Source organism: Oxyura jamaicensis, chromosome 5, assembly GCF_011077185.1.
Source record: "Oxyura jamaicensis isolate SHBP4307 breed ruddy duck chromosome 5, BPBGC_Ojam_1.0, whole genome shotgun sequence".
Classification (NCBI taxonomy): Eukaryota; Metazoa; Chordata; class Aves; order Anseriformes; family Anatidae; genus Oxyura; species Oxyura jamaicensis.
The window spans coordinates 20,843,363-20,870,928 of NC_048897.1; the positions used below are offsets into that span (position 1 = coordinate 20,843,363).

Genomic DNA, 27,566 nt, shown 5'->3' on the forward strand with positions numbered 1-27,566 from the left:
GCCCCCGCCCGCGATCCCCGCCGCCGGCCCGCCCCCGCTCCTGCCCGCTACCGCCCGGCACGGCCCGGCCCGGCCCGGCCCCGCCGCGCCTTGTGCGCCTGCTCGGCGGCGGCAGCGGCTGGGAATGGCGGCGGTTTTGGAGCTGCTGCTGCGCGAGGAGGTGGCGGTCGGCGCTGTGCTGCGCTGGCTCCGCCAGGGGCCCGGGCACCGCCCCGCTGAGGTAACCGGGGTCGGGGCCGGGGCGGAAAGTTTGCCCGCGGCGGGCTGAGGGGACCGTTAGGAGCTGCCGGGCCCGGGGCCTGCAGCTCCGGCAGAGGGCTCGGTGTGGGGCCCGGAGCGAGCTCCCGGTTCGGTGCTCGGCCCGGCAGGGCCCGCAGAGGGGTCCGGCAGGGCGGCGGGTGGGCTCCTGCTGGGCCCCGGCGCACCGAGCTGTGCCATGGACGGAGCGTGGGGGTTCGCGTGGTTCGTACCTACGGACCGGCTCTGGGCGCTGGGGTTTTGGTGATAACATAGGGAAAGAGGATCTGTAGTTAAAACACTTGATCAGAGCCCCTCGGGATGCACTGAGGTAAAATCAGAACTGCTGCTGTCACCCAGAGTTGTGTGGGAAGAAGCACCGTGGGTCGTCCTGCGCTCCTTAAAGGGTGATTGCAGAAGTGGCCCTGGTGGCTCAGGTAGCCCAGGGCTGTGGGGGCTCTGCTGACTGACTTTTCTGAAAAGTTTGGCCTTGGCAGGGAATTGCTGCTTGCCTGTCATGTCTGGGAGCAGCCCGGCTGCTCAGGATGAGGGAGCAAGTGGAAGGCTTGCAGCTGGCAGCCGTTGACAGGTTGCCCTTGTCTTATAGTGGAGGAGCTGCACCTCTGTTCGCTTGCACAGAGAAAGGTGAGTGAAAGCAGGTTGTGCTCAGAACAGGATGAGAAACTGCCTGACCTTGCGCACAGACTGTAACCTTACCTGTTGGCCTCTACACTAAGCTCAGGTGGGCACCTGCGGAATGAAAACATGGCTTGCTCTAGCTTGGGTGGCAGTTTCTCTCTGGAACTGGTGAGAAGTTGGGTCTTCGGCCACCTGATGGGGTTTGTATTCTGACCCGTTTTTCACACAGCATGAGAGTGCCCCACTGCCTGGGGCTGCCTGCCCGTTACTGGGTTGTGCCAGTCTCGTGCTGCTCTAGGAAGCTGCACAGGTTCCACGCTTTCAAATCTGAAGTTCTTTCCAAAATAGTGTTTATATATGAATATAAATGAAATGGGAATGTCCCTGCAATTATTTTAAAATTAGTAAGGAGTAAGTTGCTGTCTCTGAGAGCTGCTTCTGCTATTATTGCAAATGTTGCTGAATACCATTGAGAGGAAACAGAAAAGTATTAAGAAAAAAATGAATATTACCCAGCATACAAAGCTTTGAACTGTGCGTGTCACACAAAGTCTTTTTGACTAGTTTTACTCTGGTAAGATCACCAGCTGTTTTGATTTTAAATGTGTTGATTCTGTGGTGATTTTTTGTTGTTGTTGTTTAGGTTTCTTAAGTATAAACTTCACATACTCTTGTACAAAGTACTCTCGTACTTTGAGGTTGCGTGGTCTCTGTTAGAACTCTAGGGTCTCAAACAAGGAAATTACTTAATAGAAAGGGAAGAGCAGTTTCAGTCTCATATTTGGCACTGGAAGAGCTTAAATGTTTGTTATTACAGCACCCCTCTGTGGGAGCAGGGGGTATTTGTAGGTGAGTAAGTAACGGAGAAGTTGCAGATTTTATTTTTTTACGTTAGAATTGTCTGTCTTACTGTGAAACATTGGACTTAGAGGTGCCAGTTGCTCCATGTTCTTGCTGGCTGTAGCTTCAGTCTCTCTGTGAGACAGTTCTGCTGGCTCCCAGTTGGAGACCAAAGTGAATGACACCATCTGAAAACTCCTGCCAAAATGGCTTGTGTGGAGGCTGGGTTTCAGATCTATGACTGGTGTTACGGTCGCTTGAATTTTAGTGGCCTGCTTTGACAAATCATGTTGTTTTTTATGGTGTATTGCAATCCCACAGTAACTGCTAAATGAGTGAAAAGAAGGAATCAGGTAGCATCTTTATGTTAATGCTTTGTCCTCTTTCCTTGCAGGAGAACCATATCCATGACAAGCTGGTGTCTCTCAGTTTGCTTCAGAAAGACTTTGTGCCTTTTCTGCTGAACTTTTTAAGGGAGCAGACCAGCCAGATCCTGACTAATGGACCCTCTACTCCTGCTAAGACTCCCAATTCCAAGGCCCATGGGAACCAAAGGACAGGATCAGAAAGGAGAGCAGGCCATGCGACTAGCAGCCGAGTGCAGCTCTTTTCCCAAAGGACTTCGGTGACCTCTTGCACCACGGATACTAGCTTTTCCCCCGCTGCTGCATCCAGTGGCTCCTCTTCCTTTTCAGGGTCAAACCTGTCAAGCCCTTGCAGCGACTTCCCTAGCTTGGCCTCCAGTAGCAGCCCGAGCTTTGGGTACAGCCCTGTGCTTAACCACAGCGAGAGGCGCTCATCTCAGAAGGCCAGCCTGGGGAGCTTCCTGACAGCTACGCCCGAAGCCCTGCCAGCAAGGCGAGGCAGAAGGAAAGGTGGCAGCACAGTCAGTGCCTCTGGCCGGCAGGTGCCTCGGGATCTGGGGCGTTCCCTTGCTGAAGAGGAAGATGGAAAGAATGACAGTCCCTCATGGTGTGGAGGGAGAAGGAAGCGAAGTGAAGTGCCTCTTGTTTCTGCTAGCTCCCCACCCAGCCAGCTAAATCTTAACAATCTGGAGGAGTTTCCACCTATGGGTGCAGCCTCTGGCTGGACAAAGTAAGATCAAGTCTGCCTCACTGCCTTGTTCAGGTTGTGCTGCAGGTTACTGTTCCTTGACTAGCTCATCCTGTTGTGCATATGCAAATACAGAAGATGCTGTAATAAACAGTACCTGGGGGCTGGCTTCTTGTTCTCCTTGGCCAGGAGAGTCTTGTAGCAGTTGCTTCACAGGGGAATATAGTCAGCTTTCTGCTCTGAACTCACCTGGTTGCCTCTTCAGCCTTGCAATGTCTGCAGCTTGCCATTGCACAGGCCAGCTGATACGAGGCTGAGCACATCTTTGTCCTTGTCTGTTCAAAGAAAAACTTTTTGATTGATGTTCTGTGAATTCTGGTAATGAATGTTAGTGTGCGGTTTCATTTGTGTAATGTGGTTATGGACAAAGTAGTGGGCCAGTGCCCATGTTCTCTTTGGTCTTCAGCGAGCACTGGCCTCCATGGTGACTTCACCTTTTCTTTTGGGCAACTGTTTGTCTGGTGGTTGCCTAAATCCTTTTATCTTTGAGATTTTACTCTTTAAAATCTTCATTACCAAATATGATGTTTTTTTATCAGCTTGTTTGCTCTGTAAACCAGGCGGTAGCCTCTGAAAGTCGGACTTTCTAGTTGGACAAGTAAAATTTCAGCTAAAAATCAGTAGGTCTCTGGGTCTGTATGGGAGCTGTGTTTGTGGAGAACATCCTCAGGCTGGCTGCCTAGGGTGCAGCTGCCTGTATAATGCTATATATAGATAATGCTTTGGCCAAGGGAGATAAGGTTTATTCCCAGTGTGACAGTAAGTCTGTTTTCCTCAGTTGCACTACACCCAGCTAGGAAAAAGTTTTGGGGAAAAAGGTCATGCAGTGTGTAGAAGCCATCACTAGAGCAATTTTGAGAACCCCATAACAATTAATGTGTAGCAAGCAGCATTTCCTTGAGAAATTGAATGCTTTATGTTCCGTGTCTAATTTCCTCTTTCTCTTACTCTAGTACAGAGCCTCTTCCTGAAGGACCAATCTAGGTAGCTTATGCAGGAAGAACAGGTTCCCCTAAACTTAAAGGGTAGCTCAGGGGCCTGGACTGCTACTGATAGACAGCGGCAGCTTGTTTGTTTTTTTCTTTATGGTTTTGTTAGAAACTGTGGGTGAGTTAGTTTTTTGCTAAAATAATGCATATCCTGTCCTCTCAAACTAGAAATGTTTGGAGGAGTTGAGTGGCACTCTGTGTTACCTGCCCTGTGCCGTGACGGTTGATAACTGTGTTTGCAGCAAGGGGTAGTGGCCGTTTTTCACCATCCATAGCTCCGGGGCTGCTGACAGTGACTAGAATCAAGTCAGCAACTATAGGTGAAGTTTAGAAATTCACTATCCTGACTTGATATCCATTTTATTTCAGCATTAGGTTCTTCTGGAAGAGTTTAATGCATATCATCTTGCGACCTAGTTTCTTCTGTTGTTTTGGTGATTTCAAAAGAATCCCTTCTCACTTTTTCAGCAAAAGTAAACCATCAAGGAGAATCAACCCCACTCCTGTAAGTGTCGAGCGCCCCCTTTCCAAGCCAAAGACGTGCTTCACTTCTACGCCTGTCAGCCAGTCTCCAGCTTCTCGGTTTTCATCTGGGTCAAGCCTTGAGGCCTTTAGTACTGTCCAGGAAGGAAACCTTACTTCTGTGATAAGCAGCAGCCTTCAAGAGGAGAGAGAGATGCTGAAGAAAGAACGGTACGGTCTGAGCATGATGGTGATGGGCTTGTATTGATTCTTAATTCTCTTGTCTTAAGATGGTACCAATGTGAGAGTGGGAATGAAGAATATCCAAAGAATATCTAAACCAGATGTGGGTAACCTCAAACTATACTTTGCCTAAACACAACTGTGACTCTGGTACTAGACATATTTATGCACATTAGACATATTAATGCAGTTAGCTTGTGCTTGTTGTTTTGAAGGTGTGCTGACGCTGGAACAATGACCCTTATTTTATCTTCAGGAGTCTTTACCACTTTCTTATGACTGCCTCTTGATGGGTTTGCACATGTCATTATCTCCTGTTTCTGTCTTCCTGATAGCCTTTAAAGTGATTGTTAAAGATATCACTTTTAAGACAATTTGGGTGTAAGTGGGCGTGATGTTGCCAGCATGGATGTTCCATAGGGATCTTTAACGGTCATTTGATGTTGCTCTTAATGGCTTTTTTTCCTGCTTCTCATGGATCTTACATACGCCACTCTGCTCTTGCATTTTGGATGACCCCTGTAGGCATTTTTTTTTTAACAATACCTATATATTTAACTGAGTAACTGTTACTGCTTTAGGAAGTATTTTGTTCCTTCTGTTGTTTAACTTGTCAAAATGGGATTTAATCAGTTGTTGCATTGCCTTTCTGTGTAGTGGTATTAGATCTTCTCAGAGCATCATTAACTGGTTAATATAGCTGAAAGTATGGATGTGAACCTTATTTTCATAGATTTCGCAGTGCCTAGCTGTCAGAAACTATATATGCAAAGTTTTTTTTTTTTGTTTTTGTTTTTAGGATAGGTTTAATGTCCTTAGCAAATATCAGTTTAAGTGAGAAGAAGCAATAGCAAAGGTTAGTTAGATAATTTTGCCAAAGTGACATGGTGTGTCAGCAGAGGATTTTTTTTTGTGGTTCTTTTGAGTCTTTTGAGTTTTAGCCACAGGATCCTATCTCATTAAGAAAAATATGTGTTAAATTACTGTAATGGTACAAGCAGCTTTAGGCAGTATGAATGATGAGTTCAGTTATTGCAGGATTTCCTTCATGCTCTACTGCCAGGGAAAGGCCTCTTCTGATCACAAGGCTGCTGTGTATCATCTTCAGTCACATGGTATGTCGCTGCTCTTGAATTTCAGATGCAAGTTGCTGCACCAGGCATCTTCTCCTGCAGGGATATCCCTTGATCCTGGTACTCCTACTAAGCCTGGTTACACTCGCAGTGCAAGCCTTCCTGCTGAAAGCCATCTGGTGACCTGTGCGGATCCTGCTAAGGTTTCTTGCAAGAAGCAGTTGGAGTGTCTGGCAAGGCTCTACTCATCGTGCATAGCAGGTGAGGACTAAGATGTGAGACTGACCTTTCTGTGAGCTTGAACTTGCATGGGCATTGCAAGGGAGAGATAGATGAGAAGTGAAAGTTGTAGGATAGTTACAGTGTACAAATAACATCGGGGAAAAATAAACGACATCGACAGTTAGTAAAACAGATAGATTCTAGGTAAAAGTTTAGGGAAGGAGGTGAACCTGATGTAGTACTCTGACCTGCAGGAGGCTGAAGTTGTATGGTCCTATCTGACGAGGTAAATTTGAGCCTTCCCTAACACTTCCTTCCTGTAATTCCCATGTTGATGTACACTCTGGCTGTATGTGGGGAGGAAGTTATTTACTGACTATGCCATAGAACAGTTTTCTATCTTTTTACCTTTATTTATTAAAACAGGTTAATACTGAATATTCATCTTTACTATCTCATTTCCTCTCTTCCAGAAAACCTGGTACCAAATATTTTTTTGGAGCTTTTTTTTGTTCTGCAGCTGTTAACATCTAAAGGCACTTCTACTGCAGAAGAAGAAGAGGAGAGTGACCTTGAAGTTAATGAAAGAAGTAAAGGTAAACAGTAGAACTGAGTGGAAAGAATGTCCTTCATGGAATGATAATGTGGTATAGATAAGTTGTCCTTAGCTTGGACAGTTAGTCATAAATCCCATAAATAAAACTGTGGGACACAGCTGAGATGCTGACAAAAGTCATGCATGCATGGGCAGTGCTTCTGCAGCGTGTTAAAGCAGAGTTGCTAGATAATGTTTAAATGTTTAATGTTTTCTGCTGTTGTGTGTGAATACCCATAGTTACTTGCAAAAACAAACTTTCAGAGAGAAAGGTGGATATGCTAGAGTCTCTCTTCCGTTGGAATCTGAGCAAGAATCTTTTATTTCCCATACAGCCTTAAACAGTTTAGTTGCTGTTAGTATAGGAAAGATAGGGAGTTGTCTATTGAGGTGCCAGTGAATATGAACTTCTGGAAACTGGACACTGGTCTAGAAGACTGTTTAGCTCTTTGGATATGGAGCTCCTATGTTCCTCAGGAGCTAATTGTTTATTATTTAGTTTATAAATGGTAACAGGTGCTGTTGTCTCATACTTATTTCTTCTCATTAGATGCATCGGGGAGACAGCATTTCCGAAGTGTGCACAATTGTGTTTACTTTGCTGTTCAAGTCTTGGATTATCAATATGAGTGAGTTGAGCTTTTTTTCTCTGCTCATGTCTTCAGATGTTTGTGAGATGAAGCAAGTGTGCTTGGATTTTAAGCTTTCTACTTCTAGGCATGCAGTAAATAATTTTCCCTCAAAATACACAACTCGGCCTGAATTTGGATGTGTGTTTGAATTTCCCTTATGCTGGTCTGTCTGCTGAACTTCAGTGTGATTGTGCAAGAATGGGAAGGTGATGAGATGAAAGCAATAAAAAAGTGTCCCTACAGATGCCAATGGGATTCGATCCTGGGTGCTTGGGGCTTAGAACTCTTTACTTGGTAGCTTCATAAAAGATAATTAGACGTAAATAAATGATTATGCTTATGGTGTTTATGTCTGTATGTCTGTGGGTTTTATGGGTGTTGTCTTGGCAGAATTATTTCCCATTTAGAAAAGGGGACGCTGAAGTTCTTGGCTGAAAATGAACGGATTGCATCTTTTTCTCCTACCTTGCATGAGAGGCTCCGGCAGGCTTATGAAAGCAGCACAGCCAAGGTGAGTATTGGCAGACCTCAACTGATGCTATCTCATACCTTTGTGGTGGTGATCTTTTATTTATGTTGGCCTTAATGTTTATTCTCATTCCTGCTACTGTGAGAATCTTGTCATGTCTTGTTTGGGAAGTGTCTGAAAGTGTTTTTTTTTTTTTTTTTTCCAATGTGTGAGTGAATTGCAAGTTGCAGTGACTGCTAGCTGTGAATTGCTGCTGGTTGGCCATACATTGTGCTCTAGGTGCTGACTCAGCTGATGACTTCAACAGAGTCAAGTTTTGCTTTTGAGATTCGTGTCTACTAAACATGGATCCCAGAACAATGGCCAACAAGATGCAATATCAGAATGTAGTTTGGGAGAGGTGGACTTTTTTCATAGCTACAGACTCCTTTTTCAGAAAACAAAGTTTCAGAGGAAACAGTGCGGCCTGGGAAAACTGGTTTCCTGATATAATCACCTGAGTTAGGGAACTGAAAGTGGATGCTTGGAATACCTGCCTTAGTTTATTTTGTATTTAGTTTCATCTGTCTTTAAAAATGGGAATTGTTCTTGGCAAAGAAACTACAGTGTACTTTCTGAGAGTAGGGCCCATCAATAGCTGCACAGTTTAGTTAAAGCTGTAGGTAAAGGTCTTCCTTTATATATATAATATATATACCTGAATATATAGGTGTATATATATGAATATATACCTATATACCTGAAGGCATATGGTTTTTGAACAGGAGAAAGAATATAGAAATTGCCAGCTACTGTTCTGTGTTCTCAGAAGCCCTATATTGAAGACACACTTCGGCTGTTTGCAGATCATTGTTTCCCCATGGAAATTCTAGCTGCAATCTAGTCTGCAGAGATTTCTTAGAGAGGTGAGGTGCTTCCATTCATAATGAGTGATTCTGCCTCTGCAGTGTAATATTGGTTTTGCAACCATTGGTGTTTACCAGCAGTTAGCAACAGGGAAATGGCTAGAGCCTGAAAAACTCAACTAGTGATACCTGTTTTCCTCATCACCTCCCTTCACGGTTTACTCTAGGTGTCAAATTGTTGGATAAATCAGGGACTTATGTTTCTGTATTTTCAACAGGTGTCTCTCCTGCTGCCATGCTCGGTACAATCTGTTTCTTTCCAGCCAGAAACTGACAATCGCTCTAACTTTCCCAGTGATAGAGCATTTCACATATTTAAGAAACAAAGGTAAGTTTCTTTTGCTGTTGCCGTATGGCTCTCAGGGTATAATATTTCCATGATTGTAAAAAAGGATATTAAGAATGTCTTGTGTATGCTATATACTCTAGAAAAAATTGAGATTTTTACTCTTAATCGAAAAAAAAAAGTGTTCAGATTGACAGCAGGGGATAAATGTTAATGTCTTTAGAGAAGAACAGCCTAATTCTTCATGATTTATTGGCTTCTGGTAAATGCCAGTACAGAGTGTCACCCTTCTGCATTGCTTCTGCATACACATCTGGTATGCTTTGTATTCTTCCTGACACCTCCTTCTGTGCTTGCAGCAACAGGGGGGAATGTCAAGTTGTCTTGGTCCTTGTTTTGTCCTCATAGGTATTTTTTCGTGTGTCTTGTTCTTTCCCACTTCTCAGTCTTCAGTATGTCTGGTAGTGGGTGTTTTGGTCGTTCCGTCTGAGCTTGGGCATAAAAAGCTTAAACGCTTGCTGTCAAAGACATGGAAAATGGAAACTTGCTGAAGTACCGCTAACTCAACCACTGGTAGAGTTGCCCTGGGAAACTTAGGAGCAATTGAATATTCAACTGTTTTTACTTCAAACTTGAAGAGGAATTCATACCCTTAAATATCTTGATTCACAGGGATATCTTTTATGAACTGCTGCGTGAATGGGAGGATAACCATGAAAAAACTGGCTGGGACTTTGAAAGAGTTCTGGGCAACAAAATAAGGTAGGAGTATTGTGCAAGTCCAGCTAGAACTGAAACTTCTGCTGCTTTAGAATAGGTGAGTTACTGGTGCAGCATACCAGACTCAGCATCCTAATTTTTATGTTCTTTCTAATGGTCTTCTACACTGACTTGTAGGGGGCTGTGCTTCTTGGGAGTTACTGTCTGTGTAAAGTCACTTCTATATTTAACATTTTCAAGTGTCATCGTAAAGAAACAAGGCAAAAGTGGCAATAGCGTAATTTGATTAGTCTTGGTCTAACTCTTACCCTGTTCCCAGTCACAGAAAGTGCCATTTTCACAACCTGTGCTGTGATGTGGACCTTGTTATTGTATGCATTTCTCTATGCGGTTTGTGTTTCCAATGCTCCTTTGAAGCACAGGGAAATGTGTTACATGTTCAGAATCTCTTTACTCTTCCAACTATTTTAGGGGCTTCTGGTGTTTTGGTTCTGAAAACGAGACAGGTTTGGCTCTTCATATGGAAGGCAAACTTCTATGCTTATTGTTTTATCAAATAGTTGCCTTGTAGGTTTCTGTGTTAGCCTTAACCATGAGCGTACTCAAGTTACACATATGAAGGGGGCTTTTCACGTCTGGAGCAAAACAAGGCTGAGATTTAAACTGAGAAATTTTTGTCCTCTTTGGCCATCAGAAGTACTGCTATGGCTGTTTTCTTACTTGCATCCACGTGGGCTCTCAACACAGGAGAGAATGGGAGATGAATGAGTTACTTGTCTTCCTAAATAACAGCATTACTGCAGAAAAGGAAGAGAGTTTTTTATCTCTAAAGCTGTGTTCTGCAGGTGCTAAGGGAGAATCCAGGGAGAATTTTTGTTCTGTGATCAGCAGATGAAGCTCAGTGCTTGTGAAACTTGGTTATAAAGATGTTGCTTTTTTTGCAGTGGCCTTTGAAAAGCTCTGGAGATTGCTTTCTTAAAAGCAGTTATTTTGTGCTTTTGGTGTAATTTGAGGTTAAAACACTTTTTTATACCTCAGAGATCTAGTCAGCATTTTGTGATGTTTTCCTTCACAGGGCCATGATGGCTCACCTGTCTGCAACCTGCAACCACAGCCATTTTGCCAGGCTCTTTCAGAAACAGCTCATCCAGGTAAATTAGTTGGTTTTGTTTTTGTTTTCTTGAATATACGCATCAAAAGTGATTTAATCCTTCTTCAGCCTGAGAAAACAAACTGTCTTGCAAGTTTGAGGTTTTCCTATTGAAACTTTTTTTTTGGGAGAGACAAGAATTTGGGAGAGAGAAGAGAATTTCCTTTCTTTTCTGGAAATACAAATCAGTGACAAATTATAGACAACCCCTTTATTCCTATCATATATAAGGCACACTGAGCACATCATGAGCTGTAAGAATTCATTCTTCATGGTTATTTACTGTGAGCTTCTAATTTTAGAACAGTTAATTTTTAGAAATGTTAATGATATATTTCAACATGTATAAAATGCAGAGGTTCCCAGTTCCATTCCTTAGCAACATGAGTATGCTACCTTCAAAGAGTCTCAGGTTGTTCTGTGTAACAGCCCAACAGACTCTTTTTGATATAGTATTGCTGTTGTAGTTTACAGGAGTTTTTCCGACCAGTTTCAAGCATCATCTGACTTCACTGTAGCTGAAGGAATGAAGAAAGAAAGGATGCTTCTGATTGAAGTATAAAATTTCACTGTATTCTCTCTATAAGTGGCTGGCATATTGGTAGGTTCCTTTTGGATAGCAAAATAGACAACAAAATACCCTTAAATGTTAGTCCACATGCATTTCCAGGAAGATGCAAGCTGTTGGAATATTGAAAATTCCTCTCGTGTCCAGTCTGAATTTGCATCAGTGTTGTGTCTGTAGTTCATGAAGACCATACAAGTGATAGGTGTTCTCTCCACACATCCAGATGTTGGCTGCTAGATGTGCCTGAGTTAGTTGCATATCATCCATCTCTCAGAATCTCTAGGCTGTTTGTGGCCAAGGTGGGTAGCATGTTTTGTCATGAGGAGAAGAGAACTTTTTTATGTGGGCTGGCTGAAAGGGCCATGCTTGGATTCCTCCTAAAACAAAGTCTCATGAGGAAGGGAGAACGTGTGGGGTAATGAAATGACATGGTGCTTTATTACAAATTGTTCACCTTCTTGCTCTTTCTGTCTCCTGAAGATGTGTAAAGGTCCTGTTGGTGGCGGCGCAAGCTGGGGAGACACCCCAGACCAGGACGTCCTTAATATGCTGGGTGCTGATAATCTGAGCCGTCTGAAGAGGTTGCAGGAAAGATTTGTAGTTCCCCAGAGCATCAGAGGACCTTGCCCACCCCCCTCATTCCCAGGGTGCCAGCAGTTCTTCAGGGACTTCATCCTCAGCGCAGGAAGGTTGGCTGCCCATGGTTATTGTTTCCTTGACAAAGCTTGGGTGTGGGGGGGGCAAAACCAGCATGTCGCTCTTGTAGCGGGGGGTTGAGAGCCTGGGACATAGCAGTTACCCAGGCAGAGCATATCAGGAATGATTTAAAACTGCATAATACCACACTTAGTATCCTTGGCCAGTGAACATGTTAACATGTTCTGTCCGGGGCGTAGAGTGCTACATCAGGCTAGATGGTAATAACCATCCTTCTATAAAGCACAATATCTTGTCACAGGCCACCAGCATTTCCCAGTGCAGTGCTATATAGCGAGGGCACTGGACTGTCCAAACATTCCTTGTGCGGTAGTGCATGAAGCCACAGAGTTAGAGGATGAAGCCAGTTTCGTGCTTTTTTTTTTTTTTTTTTTTTTGAATGAGTTTTTCCACAGTCCACAGCATGGATGCATTGTGATAGAGGGGAGGTTTGAATCTAAGTTATCTAAGTTCAGTTACTTCACAACTTCCTGCTTGGACAGATCCATATCATTAACATTTTTCTGGGACTTGCTAAATAGCATCAGTTCAAAGGAACATGAGTGGAAAAGGCGGTCAGCCACTACTGGATTTGCCGTTGTTTTCTTGCCTGTCAGTCGGTTAGTTTGGGTGTCATCTGATGCTTGATTAACTCAAGAAACCAGCTTGAAATTTTGTGGTGTGTTAGTTGAGGTTTTACTGCTGTTTTCAGCCCAGTCTGACTCATCATCTTTTGCTGAAGTTATCAGTTCAATCAGCACCTGGTGGATAGCCTGTGCCTGAAGATACTTGAACTAGATGGCCTTACTTTGGTGGAGCATGAGCACAGTGATGGGGAAGCAGATATGGATGAACAGGTAATTTTTTTTTTTTAACAGACATATCTGGCAGTTTCCCTGAACTGATACTGTACCCAAGCAATTGTTTTGGTTGCAAGGAGTTTGCTACTGTATTTATAGGACAAGAGCTTCTTCATTTGATTTTATCATGGCTCTGCAACACATGTGGATGTCTGAACCCCTTTCCATTTACTTGTGTGCTTCAGGATGCCTCAGAGAAGTGTGTCTGAAGAGATAATGCACCCTAGTTTGAAAAGTGATCTCCTGTGAGGGAGCCTTATTTCAGGTTGTTAGTACCCGTGCTAGATCTGTTTCATCAATGAAGTAACTGAGTTTAATTATTGCATTCAATTGCAATAGATCCTTGTTACTATTCCTCACAGAAAGACTTTAGTTAGAATTCATTTGTAGTCATGCCTGTTCAGATGTTCCTTTATTCATCTGTACCTATCACAGATGTCATAGTTTGTAGACTTAGCAAAGTAGCAGCAAAAGGTTCATGAAAACTTGCAGATCAGTAATAGTATAACAGAGGCAACATGAGGTCAGTTCTCATTGTCTCCAAAGTTGTTAATATGAAGATGTGACTGAGAAACTTCTTGTTCTAGAAAGCTCTTGTATTAATTTCTTACAGTAAGTGAAGCAGTGGAGGCAGAACCAATTTAAAATATGCCTGATAAATACTCGTATTTGAACCTTTATTAAAAGCATTGATGAAGCTATGTGGCCGCCCTTTTTCCATGAATGGATTGGAAGTTTAGTGTAGGTAATGGTTTTGCCATTTTAGGATGACATTGCTCCAGCTTACTTTTTTCATTTCAGGATGAAAAGAAGCGTTTCACTGTGGTCTTACTAAGCCTGAGACTCCTCGCCAAGTTCCTGGGGTTTCTTGTTTTCTTGCCATATCGCACTGTGGAACAGCCAACTAGAGACCTGCAAGACTCTGCAGTAGCATTAAGAAACCAAGTAAGAAACCAAACATTTTTTTAAAAAAAACAATGTGGACTATTGCTTGACAATCAGGTTTCCTCATCCAAGGAGTGTATTATGAACAGTCATGCCTGTTCAGAGCAAGCCAGTGAATCCTGGGAAGATGTTACGCTGTTCTGTGCCCCTATCAGATATTCTGAAGTTGGGAACAGAGGACAGAGGAGTTCGTATGATATAGAAAAGAGGGAGCAATGCACTGATAGTGAGGTACTCAGTCTTCTGTTATTTCTGCTAATCTGGGTCTGTCATAGCAGAACCTGGGTAAGACTTGTCTTTGTAGTGTAAAATCCAGCTACCAGGAATGTTTTTGTTAGTTTCACACCCACCTCCTGTCAGTGTGATGTACTGAATGCAAGGAGGCAGGGGTTAAACCTTGACTCTGTTTGCACATAGTCATGCTTATAGCCTTACAGCCTTCTCTTTACAAGTCCCAGTAGGATCTTTGGTTGCTATCATAGTGCGTTTTCTATCTCTGTTGGTGTGTGGAAAAATGTTTTAGCCAGAAAGTCAGCTCTTACTTGTACAGAAGATGAAACCCTAGAAGGAAAAGCCATGATATAGAGAAATATTTTTCTTTAATTATCAAAAGGTAACTTCAAGCTGCTGTTTTAACTTGTCTTGTTCATTAAGACCCTGCCTGTACTGGATGTACTGAAGCTTCTGAGACGATCTATTCGGGATCACCGTTCTATCCTCACTGTTCCTTGGATTGTGGAGTTTCTTTCCCTTGCAGATCATATTGCTCCTTTCCTTGATTACTATAGGAAGGTATTTTGTCTCTTGCTGCAGGTATACAGGTAAGAGCCTGGGAAAGTGTATCAGTTCAAAACCTCTTGTGTAAATGTTTTCTTGCTTAGTTCAGAAGTACGTAGGGTTTGAGAGTACATGCTGGCCCTAGTTTGAGATTCTTGAGAAATTCTTGGTGCAAATCATGAACATTTCGTATCTTACATGAAGCTGCGAAAGGAGCACATTCCAAACTTCAAGAATAATGTTTGATTTAAATATGTGTTTTTTCATCAACTAAATATTCTTTAAATCCCCATTCACCCACTCTACATCTGCAGTTGCAAATTTTAAAAACTGAATTTAGACCTTAGACCCACAGCGTGGGTCCCATGGGACCCATGCCTAAATAATGCTCTACTATTTTTGCTTACATACATGAGGAAAATTTGAAGCACATTCTAGAGAGTTATTTAGCAATGGCTTTTCCAGCATCAAAGCAGCCTGTTATTCAAATGTGTACATGCAAAAGGGTAGAACTTGCTCTCCACTCTGTCGGTAGACAAGTAGGGAATGTGTACATGGTTACAAATAGTATTATACTGAGTGGTTTGGGATTTTTTTTTTTTGTTAATGAAAATTGTGCTAATGAAATCTAACACTGTCTCTGTTTGCTTTTTCTGCATGCCAGGTTAATGGTCCTTTCTGAAGATAAGGAGATGAGTTTCCTGAACAAGCTGCTGATCCTTGCAGTTCTGGGATGGCTTTTTCAGGTAGAAAAAGCAGAGTACAAAACTCAATAGAAGATAGTATTGAAATGAGTTAACACACTTGAAATTTCTACTTGGTGGTGTTTTGATTTTGTTTTTACACTAGTTTGGGGTTCAAACCATCCTCTGTGTTCTAATGGAGAATTACTTTCCTGTCATCAAATTGTGTGAAATAACATTTTCTTTACAGTAGGAATTCTAATTACTGCTGAAACACATTTTGTCCTTAAATCTGCATCCTTGTGAGCAAATTGACAGCAAATTCCTGTTAGAACTTGGAAGCTCTTGTCACAGAGGTGGAGTGTTAGCTGGCATCCTTGAATAAAAGGGGAAATTTTTGTCTGATAAAGAGATAGTGTGCGATGAACTTTTAAAATCCTTTTGTTCCTTCCATTGGAAGTAAGATAATTTGTTAGCAGGAACTTGCTGGAAAGGTGAAAGATACCATATGGGGAGGGTAAGGAAAGTGACGTGATCAAACAAAATCTTTAATTTTATGGGGGAAAAAACTATTTATGTATCTCTTTATGATCTTTAGTATTTTTGTGGGTGGAAGATTTTACTGTCTATCAGAAATGGTTCAAGTTATTGACTTCTATTTGGGTTGTACCTACTGGGGTTTCTGTTTCAGGTTCCATCGGTCCCGGAAGAGTTGTTTTTTGCCACTGATGTCAGGCAGGAGGGAGTGATGGTGGATACTGTGACGTCTGCTCAGGCTTTGGTGAGTTAGTGCAGTAGCAGGCCCTGTGAATCTGTGGATGAGAGCAGGCTTACAATGGCCTCAGGAGTTTAAGATATTATCAAGAACTCGGCTTCAGTGCAACTGCATTGAGCAGCAAATATATAGGCCAATGGACGTGATGCTCCAATTTATCCAAGTGGCTATTATTGCATTGAGTCCTGGATTGTAACTTATGTGTGTTAAGAGCTCAGTGGCTTTTGTCAGGCAAAGGCCAACGGCAGCAAGAGCTTGCAGAGTAGGTGGCAAGTTTTGTGGGAGCATCAGATGCTGTTTTCCTGCACATTAATTATCCCAGTACAAGTGAGCTGATAAAGCTGCAGCTCTTCCCAGAGATGAGTAATAGTAATGATGAACACAACAGAAATAATAAGGTGGGTCTATAAAGGTAAGATGGTGATTTTTGCTGTCACCTGCTTACCAGTTGCATGATAAAGGGTTAATAAACTGAAAATAGTTTGAGCAAGCAGAAAAGTAGGTGAGTTTGTAGCATGTGTGATGTTTTAGGTAACTCCCAGACGTGCAAGAGAATAGATGGTATTCTGTGAAAAATCAGCAGTATATCTGTGAAGACATATGTGTATCTTTGCTGTCATTAGAAAATTCTGTTCAGCATTGTCTCTTCAGTGGCAGAAATGAGATGCAGAGCTGATTATTTTGCAGATGAGCACAGTATATACTGCCCATGTGGATGGGATCAAAAGTTGTTTCTCCTTCCATGCCTCTGGCTGCACTGTGTAATACTGGGATAACACTACTCCATAATGTGGTGTTCTGGCAAGTCTGAGAGAAGACACCTGTGGAGTTGTAATGCTTAGCAGATGTTCCTTATTTATTCTCCTCCATGGGTAGGTTTCTCCTTTACAAATAGCAGCTGTGTCAACAGTCCTGGTTATATTCTCTAATCATCAAGGTTCAGATGGGCTTTGGTGCTCAGAAGCAAGGATTGAGCTACACTAACTGAATGTAGAGCAGTTGATTGTGCATCACTGGACTGGTCTGAACAATTGGACTGCCAAGCGTAGAATTTTACTTTGAATTTGGAATCCAGTTATTTCTGTTCTGAAACCTGCATGTGACCACGTGTATAGGATTTCCTTCCTGCTGTGTTGCTTCAGCTTTTCCTTCATTTTCTCACCAGGACTCTGTGCCCTTGGTGGATCAGCAGTTACTTTATACCTGCTGTCCCTACCTTGGTGAGTATTTTATTGATATTTTTCCTACCATTCTCTAGAACTGTGGGTCCTTGGATTGTCTTTCATAACCCTTCTCACAGCTTCAGGTCTCAGCTGTGTATAACTGAACCCTCATTAAAGAACCTGCAGCTGAGAATAGTTATCTGGTGAAGTTGGGGGAGGGAGACTGCACAGTCAGGATAGTTCACCTGCAGAGGTTGAATACAGAGGAAAAGGGGAGCTCATTCCTCACAAACTGGGAGGAAACACAATAAAGAGTAAGTGTACAATTTTTCCATCCTAGCTATAGCATAGTCTGTGTTGTGAGGAATGTCTTGATCTTGAGCACATTTCTGCTGCTGAGACAGAGGGGAAGGATCCTTTTGCATCTGATGCTTTGTCAGGTTGTTGTCTGAGGAATCTTCTTCCTAATATCTGATTGTTGTTGGTGAAATCTTTATGTATAGAGAACAGAGTGCCGGACAGTGGGGTGCTGTTCTGCTTCTTGGGACTTAGCTGCTAGGAAGACTGTATGTTAACCCAGATGTTCTTCCATCATCCAAGCTTCTAGGGGTTGAACTGATCTTCAGGTTTTCCCCTGTTTTCCACTGATCCTGTTAGAATTTTGTGTGATTCTGCTTGTCTTACCGTCCTTGCAGAATTTTTTCTGGTTCCTGCTCTCTGTGTTAAAAAGGGGTCCATAGCAATGGCTGCTCCGTGATCCTTCTGAACAAGCCCCAACATGCCAGGGAGCTTTTTGGAAGCCTGTTTCATCTTTGGTGCCTTGCCCTGCTAGTTAGATGGGTGGGATGCCTCTGCTCCTCTGAAACTTCAGCTTTCACAGAAGCTGAGAGAATATGCTCTGGAGGCAGGACTGACAATGTGGAATTTTCTGAGTTTTTGATTTGTTCTGTTGTTCATGGGGATGGTGACTGTTTTTGCATATTTTTCGATGCAGGTGAGCTGAGGAAACTGCTTGCATCTTTTGTGGCTGGTAGCGGAGCAAAAAATGGTGGCTTTATAAGGAAAATAACTCCAACAGCTGCAGAGTCTTTGGCACCCAAGGCTTCTGTCACACAACGGAAACTGCAGGTAATGAAAAAGGGAGTCACAAGTGGAACCAGGGCAGGAGGCGTTGCCTACATGGGATACACAGTGGTATCCTGTCATTCGGAAAAGAAAAGTATGGGCCTGGACAGTAGGGAAAGTTGTGTTTCACAGTCAAATACTACTTCTCATTACTCTGGTTGAATTGTGTGCCTGGGTTACCATGTGAGTGTTGAAATCCAGAGAAATTCAGTAAGCATTCTTACGATCAGAACAATTAGCCCCTCTCTCTTTTTTACATAAAATGTTGGTACATTTCTCATAGGCTGCTTTTAGTTAGATTTTAGCCATGCTTTCCACAGAAGATAAGAACTGCATAGGAGCTGCCAGAACTCTCCCATTCTCTTTACTAGTCATTTGCTTTAGTAGTTTCATAAACACTGATGATGAGCTTCAGGTTAGAAAAAAAATAGGGAAAATGTATCCTATAAAGGTGCTGAATGTTACAGTAGCAGAATATTCTAGTATATGCAGATTGTCTGCCTTTTAGCTCAATTACATACAGTAGTTCTGTCCACTCTTGTGAAGAGGAGAGGAGTACCTGAGCGGAGCGTTCTAATCAATTGTGGCACTTTTCTCTTGAACAGGTGGAGTTGGAGCAGGCTTTCTTCCACAACCAGCCTCCCTCCCTGCGGAGAACAGTTGAATTTGTGGCAGAGAGGGTGGGATCCAACTGTGTTAAGCACATCAAGTAAGTAGTAGTAATCTGTTCGGTGACTTAAGAACATATCCCTCTGTTCCCACTTCACCTTCTCTTCTCCAGGCTAAATGAGTCTGGCTCCCCCAGTTTCTCCTTGTAGACCATGAGTTCCATCATCCCAGCTTAGTGGTATCAGGTGCAGCTTCACAGTGAGGGGAGCAGTAACTTCCCTTGACCTGCAGGCTGCACTGTTGGTAATGTCAGACCAGTGTTAGGCTGCCCTTTGGACCCTGACTTGTCCAGCCTGTCTGCTTGGAACCCAGATCCTTTTCTGCAGAGCTGCTCCCTGGCCAATAGACCCCAGCCTGTATGCCCATTACAGGCGTACAGTCACTGCCATTGTCAGCCCATTTCTCCAGCTTGTGAGGGTACTTCAGAAAGGCAGCCCTGGCCTCCAGCATGCTATTTGTTAACTTTCTGAATATTTGCTCTGTCCTATGTCCAACTTGTTGAAGACAGTAAATGCTACCAGCCCGTGAGGAACACTGGTTGTAGTGGGCTGCTGTTGACATCTTTGAATTTCTAACCACTGAGTGTGAAAGCACTGGTGCCACAAAAGTTACCTGTATCTATCTGTTTCTATTAATATTTAAAAGCTTTTGACTCTCGAGTCTTTGTACTATTTCGAGATCTCTACTTGCTGGTTTTTTTCATGCCCAAAAGAGCAAGGAAATGGTGTAGTACTGAACACGGTGATTTTTTTTATTTTTTATTTTTTAGCAGGGTGGATAGTTGCATCTCTCTCTCAAAGAGAGACAGGCACCCTTCTGAAATGGGGCAAACAGCTGGTTTCAGTTAGTGTGTGTTGTTTCTTGTATTGATCTCAGTGTCTGAATTTCTTTTTTCTTTATTTTCACAGGGCAACACTGGTAGCAGATTTGGTTCAAAGGGCTGAAGTCATGTTGCAGGATAAAGTGAAGGAGGAGGATGCTAATCACGACAAGCTGCTTGAAGAGGTGTGCGCTCATCTGTATGAGGAAGGGGCCCAGGCACTCATCAAAGGCAGAGAGTAAGGAGGAAAAGTTACTTAAACTTGTGCCTTCCCTTCTCTTCTTATTGTGGAATCTCTAAGCCTCATTCGGCTTGGCCTGTCTTGCTCAGGTTCTGGTAATTATAAACCCTGACCTCTGCTCTTCTTAGGGTGACTGTCTGCTGTTCCTCCAGCCAGTTAATGCCGTATTTGTAGGAAGGAATAAAGGTGCTCTGTGTCCCTCTGCATCCAGCTCCAAATGGGCATCCACTGCGGTTATTGTATTTCCCTTCTTTGGAAACTGAACATTGCAGCCTGGGGGCTTGTATCTGATTTTTCCTTATCTGGTTCTTTTGGTTTGACATATTTCACTGCAGTCTTCCAACTAGTTTTGACTGTAAGAGAGCATGTGAAAATTCCTACAGTAATGAAAGTTCTGACTGTTGTCCAAGAACTTTGACTAATACTGAGGCACGTATTCTTTCTTTTCTTGCAGATTTTGCAAAAAAAAAGGTCCTGAGGCGGTAAGGGTGTTACTGCCAGAAGAAACATCTGCAGCAGTATGTATTTTCACTAAAACTTGCTGAAGACCTTGACTTTGCATCTGGATTGTTACTGTTTTTCTGTTGCTGCTTCACTTACCACTTACTAGCTTAGGACAATGGAATCTGTCGATGCTCTGATGTAGAGGCTGACAGCTCAGGAGAGTCACCTCTGCCAGGCTGTCTTGGGTATTCTTGCTAAAGTGATGCTCTAACAGATAGCTAACTGTTGAGACTAGAGTGGTAGGTAAATTGTGTTAGTCTTGCAAGGATAATGCTTTTGGTTTAGAATCAACTTGACAAAGAGTTGAGGGTATCTGTATGGGGCTGTTGGGGTTTGGGAAATCAAAATGGGTTTGTCCTACTGCTCAGAGCAGCAGCTCCCACAGAGATGGTCGTGCTCCGGTTAAATGTTGCATGCCCATATTAAGTACTTTCCCTCTAGACTTCTGATTCCTCACTGATTATTAATGTTGTGACTGGAAGTATATCACCTGTTATCCTCCCTGCAAAGGTTTTAAATAGTGCGGAAGACATTGCAGTGGAACTAGCTACTGAGAAGGCCTGTGGCTGGCTTTCTGCCAACATTGCAGGTGAGTTTCCTTACCCTGAACTGGGCTTCTAACCTGTATATTGTACTCTTTCCGAGATCAAGGAGTAGAAGTTTATTCTAGGGTCATGAAGTACTCAAGGGTAAAGGGGAAAAAAAAAAAAAAAAAAAAAAGAAAGAAAAAGAAAAGGACTCTCACTTTTCTTTCAGTGGGAAGCATGCAGTTGCTGCTGTCCCTTCTTTAGTAATAAGATGAGTGATTTCCAGCTCCAAGAATCTTCTTTAGTTTTCTTTTCAAGCTTGGCCCTTGTGATTTTTAGTTATTGAGACTGTTAGCATGGTGAGAATTAATGCTGTGGAAAGCTTCTGAAAATATCCCATTTGAAGTTGTCACAGCACTTCAAATACAGGATACAGTCAGCTTCTGTCAAGCCATATTATGGTCCCCACGTACAGAGAACTTGTGAAAACTTCTTCAAAGCAAACGCTTCTCTGACTGGGTATGTTTTCAGCAGGCTGCAGGTGACTGTATTCTTTTTAGTCTGTAGTAGTGCTCTGGCAACTCTTCAGAACCTCTCAAAACCCATTGTTTCAGGCGGTGATGCCAAGAATTTGGGAAGGAATATCCAGCACCATTTTCAGCAGCAGGCGTTCAGTGTTTTGGATGCTGCTCAAAATTTATTTTGGTACAAAACATGTCGTTTGTGGGCACAGTGGTCCAACTGGTATGGTCATGCTGATTTGACGTTCTGCTTTGGCATTGCTTCCTGGTTTAGCTCTTCTGATCATTAAAGCAACTGAAACACTTCTGATGGGAAATGAAATGGGTTGCCAGTGGTACCTGGTAGTAATGGGTAGCTTCCCACCTGTGCCTCTGGCCGTTAATATGATGGGAGCTCACAGTCAGGAGGGTTGGAAACCTTGAACTGGCCTTTCCTCATTCACAGTGGCTCTCAGAACAGGAGGGCTAGTAAGGGTAGCATTTGAAACAGTTGTCTGCCTCCCTGGAGAGAAGAACTGAGGCAGACAGGATTCGTTCCCTTTTTTTCCTTTGCAGCACTAATAAAAAGAGAAGTGAAGGCAACCTTCAACAGAATGCTGAAAGTCCCAGGGCTTCCCTTGCCCAGTGAGGATGCTCTGGAGTTGAGAAGGGACTGCCCCCCAGGCTGTCAGCACCGTGCCTCGTTTCCCTCCCAGATCATCAATGAGATTAAGGTACATAATGTTCACTTCCTGGCTTGCTGTCTTTCCCTAGCTCCTTTTTAATTTTTCACCTCTGTCATAGGTCCAGAGATCTGTTCATGGAAGTGCAGACTTAGTAAGTGAATCCCTGTTGTCTCTTTCATCAAGGATGTGCTCTGCGTTGCTGTGGGCCCACGGGATGAAGGTGAAGTGATTGACCACAACTGGCTGGAGTGCCTGCTCGGAAGACTGAGTCAGACGCTTCGGTGCAGAAAGGTAGAAGTAGGAAAACAAAGTTGGACTGCTTCGAGCCATCTTCATACTTGTAAACTCCGTAGTTTGCTTTGTCTCACAGTTGAGTTCAGTTGAATGTTTTTTGTCTCAGCTCAAACGTGACGAAGTTGCATTGTGTTTTTTAGACTCTAGATACGCTTGACACTTACATCTAACCTTTGCAGAGCTCTTTGTCATGAGGGACCTCTTCTTGTCTTTCAGACTTTCTCCTGATTACACCTCTGTGCTTCTTGCTGTAAATTGTCTGCTCCTCTCTTTTATCCCTCGTGAAGCCCTGTTTGGTCCAGTTTGCAGGATGGGACAAAGATAAAACTTTTTCTGTGTTTTCTAGTTCATGTGTCCGCCATCAGAACAGCAGCTGGCAAAGTGCACAGTTGAGTTGGCTTCTTTGCTGGGTGAGTCAGTCATGATAAGCTGTTTAAGACTAAAATGTGGTAAGAAAGTTCTCATAAATCCTTTGGGATCAGATATTTCATTACTTAGAGCTTGTGGATGTGCCTTTGTGCCTTTGTGCCTAAAGGCTTTGTGCCTTTAAGTCTAGTTTTTCCCTCTTTGAGGCTTTTTTCTGTCAAATTGGAGTGGTCACTCTTATTCTGTGAAGGTTACTGTCTTTCATATCTGGTGTTCTTCTTCACATCTTCATTAGTTTTCCTTTTCTGATACCTTCATTTTAAATGTCATATGTTTCTCAGTATTTCTGCCTCTGAAAAGTTGCAGCAGACTTTTTTTTCCCTGAATATAAATTATGCAATTATATTTCTTTGTCTCTTTTAGAGAATGGGAGTAACTTGTTTTCTGTGTATTGTGACTTCTGTGAGCACTTTGATTTTTTTTTTTTTTCTCTTGGTCTAATGTGTTAAATACAAAGCTTTTCTCAGCATGAGCTAGTGGTCTGCATGCAGATGCTTTCTCCATGAGCACCCTTCTAATTTTTTTATACCGTTCTTAAGGAGATTTTATGTGGTTCGCTCTGCAGTCCACGCCTAAATATTGTGAAATGGGGAACAGCAGTGTAAATCTGCCCCTCTTCATTAAATTGTACCAAGGAAGACCTAATATCTTCCCTCTCTGTGTGTTTAGCTGCAGTTAAATGCTGTACAACTTCACTTTCACTTGTATAAAGATATGCAGCTCAAAGCTATGAACAACTGTTTAATCTATTTGTAGATTCAGATGGTGTTTTACTGTGTTACTCTTCTTTCTTTGGAGTAACACCTACGTCCTCTTTTAATAAATGTTAGTCATTATTTCAATTTCTATTCAGTCAGTCTTCTGTCAGGACTTCAGCCTGTGTGCCAACCAAGTGGCATTCTTTATCTCAGAGCAGTATAAATACATTCCTCTATAATAATAATTAGCATAGTTTTAAAACTCATGTTTTTGCTCATTTCTAAACTCTAGTCCCCTTAGGTTCAGTGGTTTACACTTACTAAGTGTTTTTACTTCAGTGATTTAGTTATGAGCTATAAAAAATGTGCTGTTGGACCAGGCAGATGAATGTAAAAGACAAATTTGCAGTATGGAAGTTCACCTTTCTTGCTTTTCTTAGTTTCAGATCGTGTTCCTCTGAGTTTTGGGATCAAGCCCCCAGAGAAGAGCTCTGAGAGGCTCCGAGTAAAGAGCAATCCCACATACGGCCTTCTGAAACTGCTGCTTTCTGTCTGGAAGGAGGACTTCGGGACGCCTGTTCCTGTGCAGCTGATGTTCAGCAGGAAGAACATTGGTTATCTTTCGGAAGTCAAGCAGCGGGAGGTAGGGCTTGTTCAGCTCGGAGGGGCTGCCAGTTACCTGCTCCAGTCCCGTACATTCACGTTAAGAGTTCCCTCACCTGCCACGTTAACTGATGGCTTGTGTGAGCAAGGCCTGTAGCATTAGGTCTGCTGTCTAGCTGGCATCGTTTGAGTGGGGGTAGTGGGATACATGCTTGTCTTGGGGCTGTTAGGGAGGCATAGATTAATTAAGGAACAACTGGCAAAATGGCCAGCTGGGCCTGGGAGATCATAGGACTGAACACACGATTTTGTAATGGGTTGCCTTTGTATTTTCAGCTTTTGTTTTTGCTCACACATGGGTGTTACTTACAAGATCCCCAACTACCAAGCTGAAAATTGTCCTATTTAGTTGCAGGCTAAAACCATAAATAAGAGTTTTTCAAGCTGTTCCTGAACACGCATGAATGCAATACTTGGTGTGTGTTGGAACTGAGGACTAGAAATTTTGAGATTTTTATGGTGGAGTACAGTGTATGAACTCGAGTAATTCTGTTCATTCATTTTGTATGTCACTCACTGCTTTCTCCTCCAGCTCCTTTCCTCCATGTTCTGATCCAGGAAGGCAGGACATGAACTGTATAGGGATAGGGAAGCAATCACAAAATCCATTTGTTTTTGAGATGTTGATATTTCTTTCTTTTCTGCAGTGGGACTTGTTCCTTTTCATGCTTCATGGTCTTGTAGAACATGACCTTATGAGAACCAGTGAAATAGAGAGTTGTTTGCATAGCCTCGGAGAGCTCCCTTGGCCCTCAGTAAGTAACTAGATGCGTGCGAATACCAAGTGAAATCATAGAATGGCTTGGGTTGTAAAGGACCTCAAAGATCACCTAGTTCTAAACCCCCTGCCATCACGAGGGATGCAAAGTAAGTAAAATAAGAAATAACATGTAAAGCTACAGAACAGTAAATCTCTTTCATGTAGATGAGGCCCATAACCCACCTGATTAATGCAGCAACAGGGCTGCCTGTCAACAACCTTGTAACTGTTACTAGTGCCATGGTTGAAATCTGTCCTGGTGTGAATGTCAGGATGTCCAATGCAGTGGAAGCACTTCCAAGAAAATTGTAAAACAACTTGGAGACCAGCTGGCTCAGTTACCAGCTCTTGTTCCGGCTTGGATGTGTTTGCTGTGCTTTGACTGAGAACGATGTGTTGGGAATGGGCTCAGCTGACCAGAGTTACCTTCAGACCTCTTTGCCTCCCACCGCCAGAAAGGGAGAGGAGGCAGAGTACTCTAGAAAAAGCCAAAATGCAGGAAACAGCCCAAGTGCCTTGCTGTCAAGTGGCTTGTATCTCGTGGGTGGTGAGCGCATGCACATTGGAGGTGTTTAACCATTTAAAGTGTGAGGTGGTCTTTTTCTGAGAAGGGTGAGGGTCTGAGGGAAGAACTGAACTTGCTGGCTTATGGGCATTCATCTTACAGTCAGTGTTGTAGCCTCAGATTTTGCTCTGGACAACCATCAACATGTTTAACCTTGTAACTTTTTCTACTAAAAATAAGAAGCCTCAACACTTGTCAGTAAAGGTTTGTATCCGTTTGTTGCAGGACTTCCTAAAAGAACTGGAAATGCTGTCCCAAGTATTTACATCAGAACATCATATAGAAGAGCCCAGGATTAACCCTCATGAACTGACAAGACAATCACTAGGTACCGTGACAGCACAAAGTTAGTGGAGAAGGACTCTATGAGGATTAAAAAAAAAAAGTACTAATGAAGATGCAAATGGAATTTTTAGAGTTTCTGAATGCATTGTGAGGCCCTTGCTGGGAGAATACTGCGTATGAGAGATCTGTGCAAAAACTGCACCGGTCCTTCTGCTCACAAACACTTTGTAATGGTGACTATGCTGAAGGATTCACATCAGCAAGTGGATCGCCAAGTCAGAAATCCCTTAAGCACCTTGATCATGGCTCAGAGCAGCCGTTTTTTAGACTCACCAACACTTTTGTATTTGTACTGCGGCCAAACCCAGGACTCAGTTCAAGTGGAGAAGTTACTATGTGACCAGAGCTTGCCTGGTGGCTGGCTCTTCTCTTCCTGTCTTATAACAGACTGTTCTGTCAGGGGAGGGAAAAAGTAAACCCATATGACATGGAGATGAGCCTGTATTTATTTTTCACTCTAAGCTCAATTTCAGAGGTTTGATTTTAATTTTTTTAAGACTCATTTTAAAAGTTAAACCATATTAAATATATACACCAGAACATTGATGACATTATTCTTAAAGGATATAGATGCTTAAGTTTTTTTTCCATCTCTCAATGGAAATGGAACTTGTAATTTCCTGTTTTTTTTTTTTTGTTGTTTTTTTTTTAATAGAAATAAGGGACAAAAATATCTGATTATATTTTTACTGAAGGCAGATGGCAGTATTTTTAAGACTTTTTTTAAAGTATGTGAACATAAATGGCGTGTAGCTGCTATTCGCTGTTGTTTATAATCCTTGCCTTGAGTTTGAGTTTTATCAGACAGGAAATGCTCCAGCAAGAAAACTACAGCCTGGAAGACCAGACAAAAAATGTAGTGGAAAAGCAGTGTGACATCCTCTGGAGAGCTGGTTTGAGAGGAATCCTTTCTGTGGAGGCCAGAGGGCACTTCCTGCCCTTGTGGATAGATCTTCGCCAAGGGTGTGACCTCCATGCACCCGTGCACCCTCCAAGTATCTCTAAACTGGAGTCTGGGGTAGGGACTGCTGGTTGTTAGCAGAATATTAGCTGCTTAGTAGCTGTCTCTTGAGGATTTTATTTTTTTCCTGTAACAGGATGCTTTTTCCTCTAGCACATCTAGGTGTGTGATGTTAGTGCTGGTTTGTCAGAAAGAAATACTGTGTTCTGGACAAAGTGAAGCCCAGTGCTCTTTCTCTTGCTACTTTACCTCTTTTGTGTATAAAATGGGAAAAAGCATCTGAGTCAATTGAGGAAAAACACAACCAGGACTAATTAGGTAGAACTGTTAACTTCTGTTAAACTATGTGACATGGAGAGATCAACCACAGAGGAAGGTTAGTCTGAACTGTACTGAGATGTTCTTGATTTGGTGACTAAGCATTGTATTGAAAGCTACAGCATGTGCCATCACTGTGCCTTTTTTAGGGATTTTTTTAATGACATGAATGAAGCAGAGGGTTCCTAAAAGTAGGCATGCTGTGCATATGGTAAGGGCATGGTAATACAAATGGAAGTAGCAAATATACCGTATCATTCCATACCTGCTCCCTGAGGCTATTATGTGACATTTTGCTGCAGCCCTCACTTGAAGTTGTTGTTTGTCATAATAAACATGATTAAATGTCCTGTTTTGTGTCGAAGCTGGTGCTATACAACCTCTTTGTACTGGGGTAAGGTACAGAAAGGTATGTTGCCATA

At 42.7% G+C, this 27,566-nt stretch overlaps 1 protein-coding gene across 1 annotated transcript; it reads left to right on the forward strand.

Annotated features, from left to right (window-relative positions):
* Nucleotides 1-39: 39 nt before the first annotated feature.
* On the forward strand, nucleotides 40-27,494 carry CDAN1 (codanin 1). Its single transcript, XM_035328093.1, has 28 exons — nucleotides 40-220; nucleotides 2,111-2,811; nucleotides 4,287-4,511; nucleotides 5,664-5,857; nucleotides 6,292-6,414; nucleotides 6,964-7,042; nucleotides 7,436-7,556; nucleotides 8,638-8,747; nucleotides 9,378-9,467; nucleotides 10,501-10,576; nucleotides 11,624-11,832; nucleotides 12,582-12,696; nucleotides 13,501-13,644; nucleotides 14,299-14,465; nucleotides 15,086-15,167; nucleotides 15,796-15,885; nucleotides 17,045-17,099; nucleotides 18,037-18,170; nucleotides 18,773-18,876; nucleotides 19,745-19,894; nucleotides 20,352-20,415; nucleotides 20,912-20,990; nucleotides 22,005-22,162; nucleotides 22,298-22,405; nucleotides 22,755-22,818; nucleotides 23,973-24,175; nucleotides 24,843-24,950; nucleotides 25,746-27,494. The coding sequence occupies exons 1-28, from the start codon at nucleotides 125-127 to the stop codon at nucleotides 25,869-25,871; spliced, it is 3,975 nt and encodes a 1,324-aa protein (XP_035183984.1). The 5' UTR covers nucleotides 40-124; the 3' UTR covers nucleotides 25,872-27,494.
* Nucleotides 27,495-27,566: the final 72 nt, after the last annotated feature.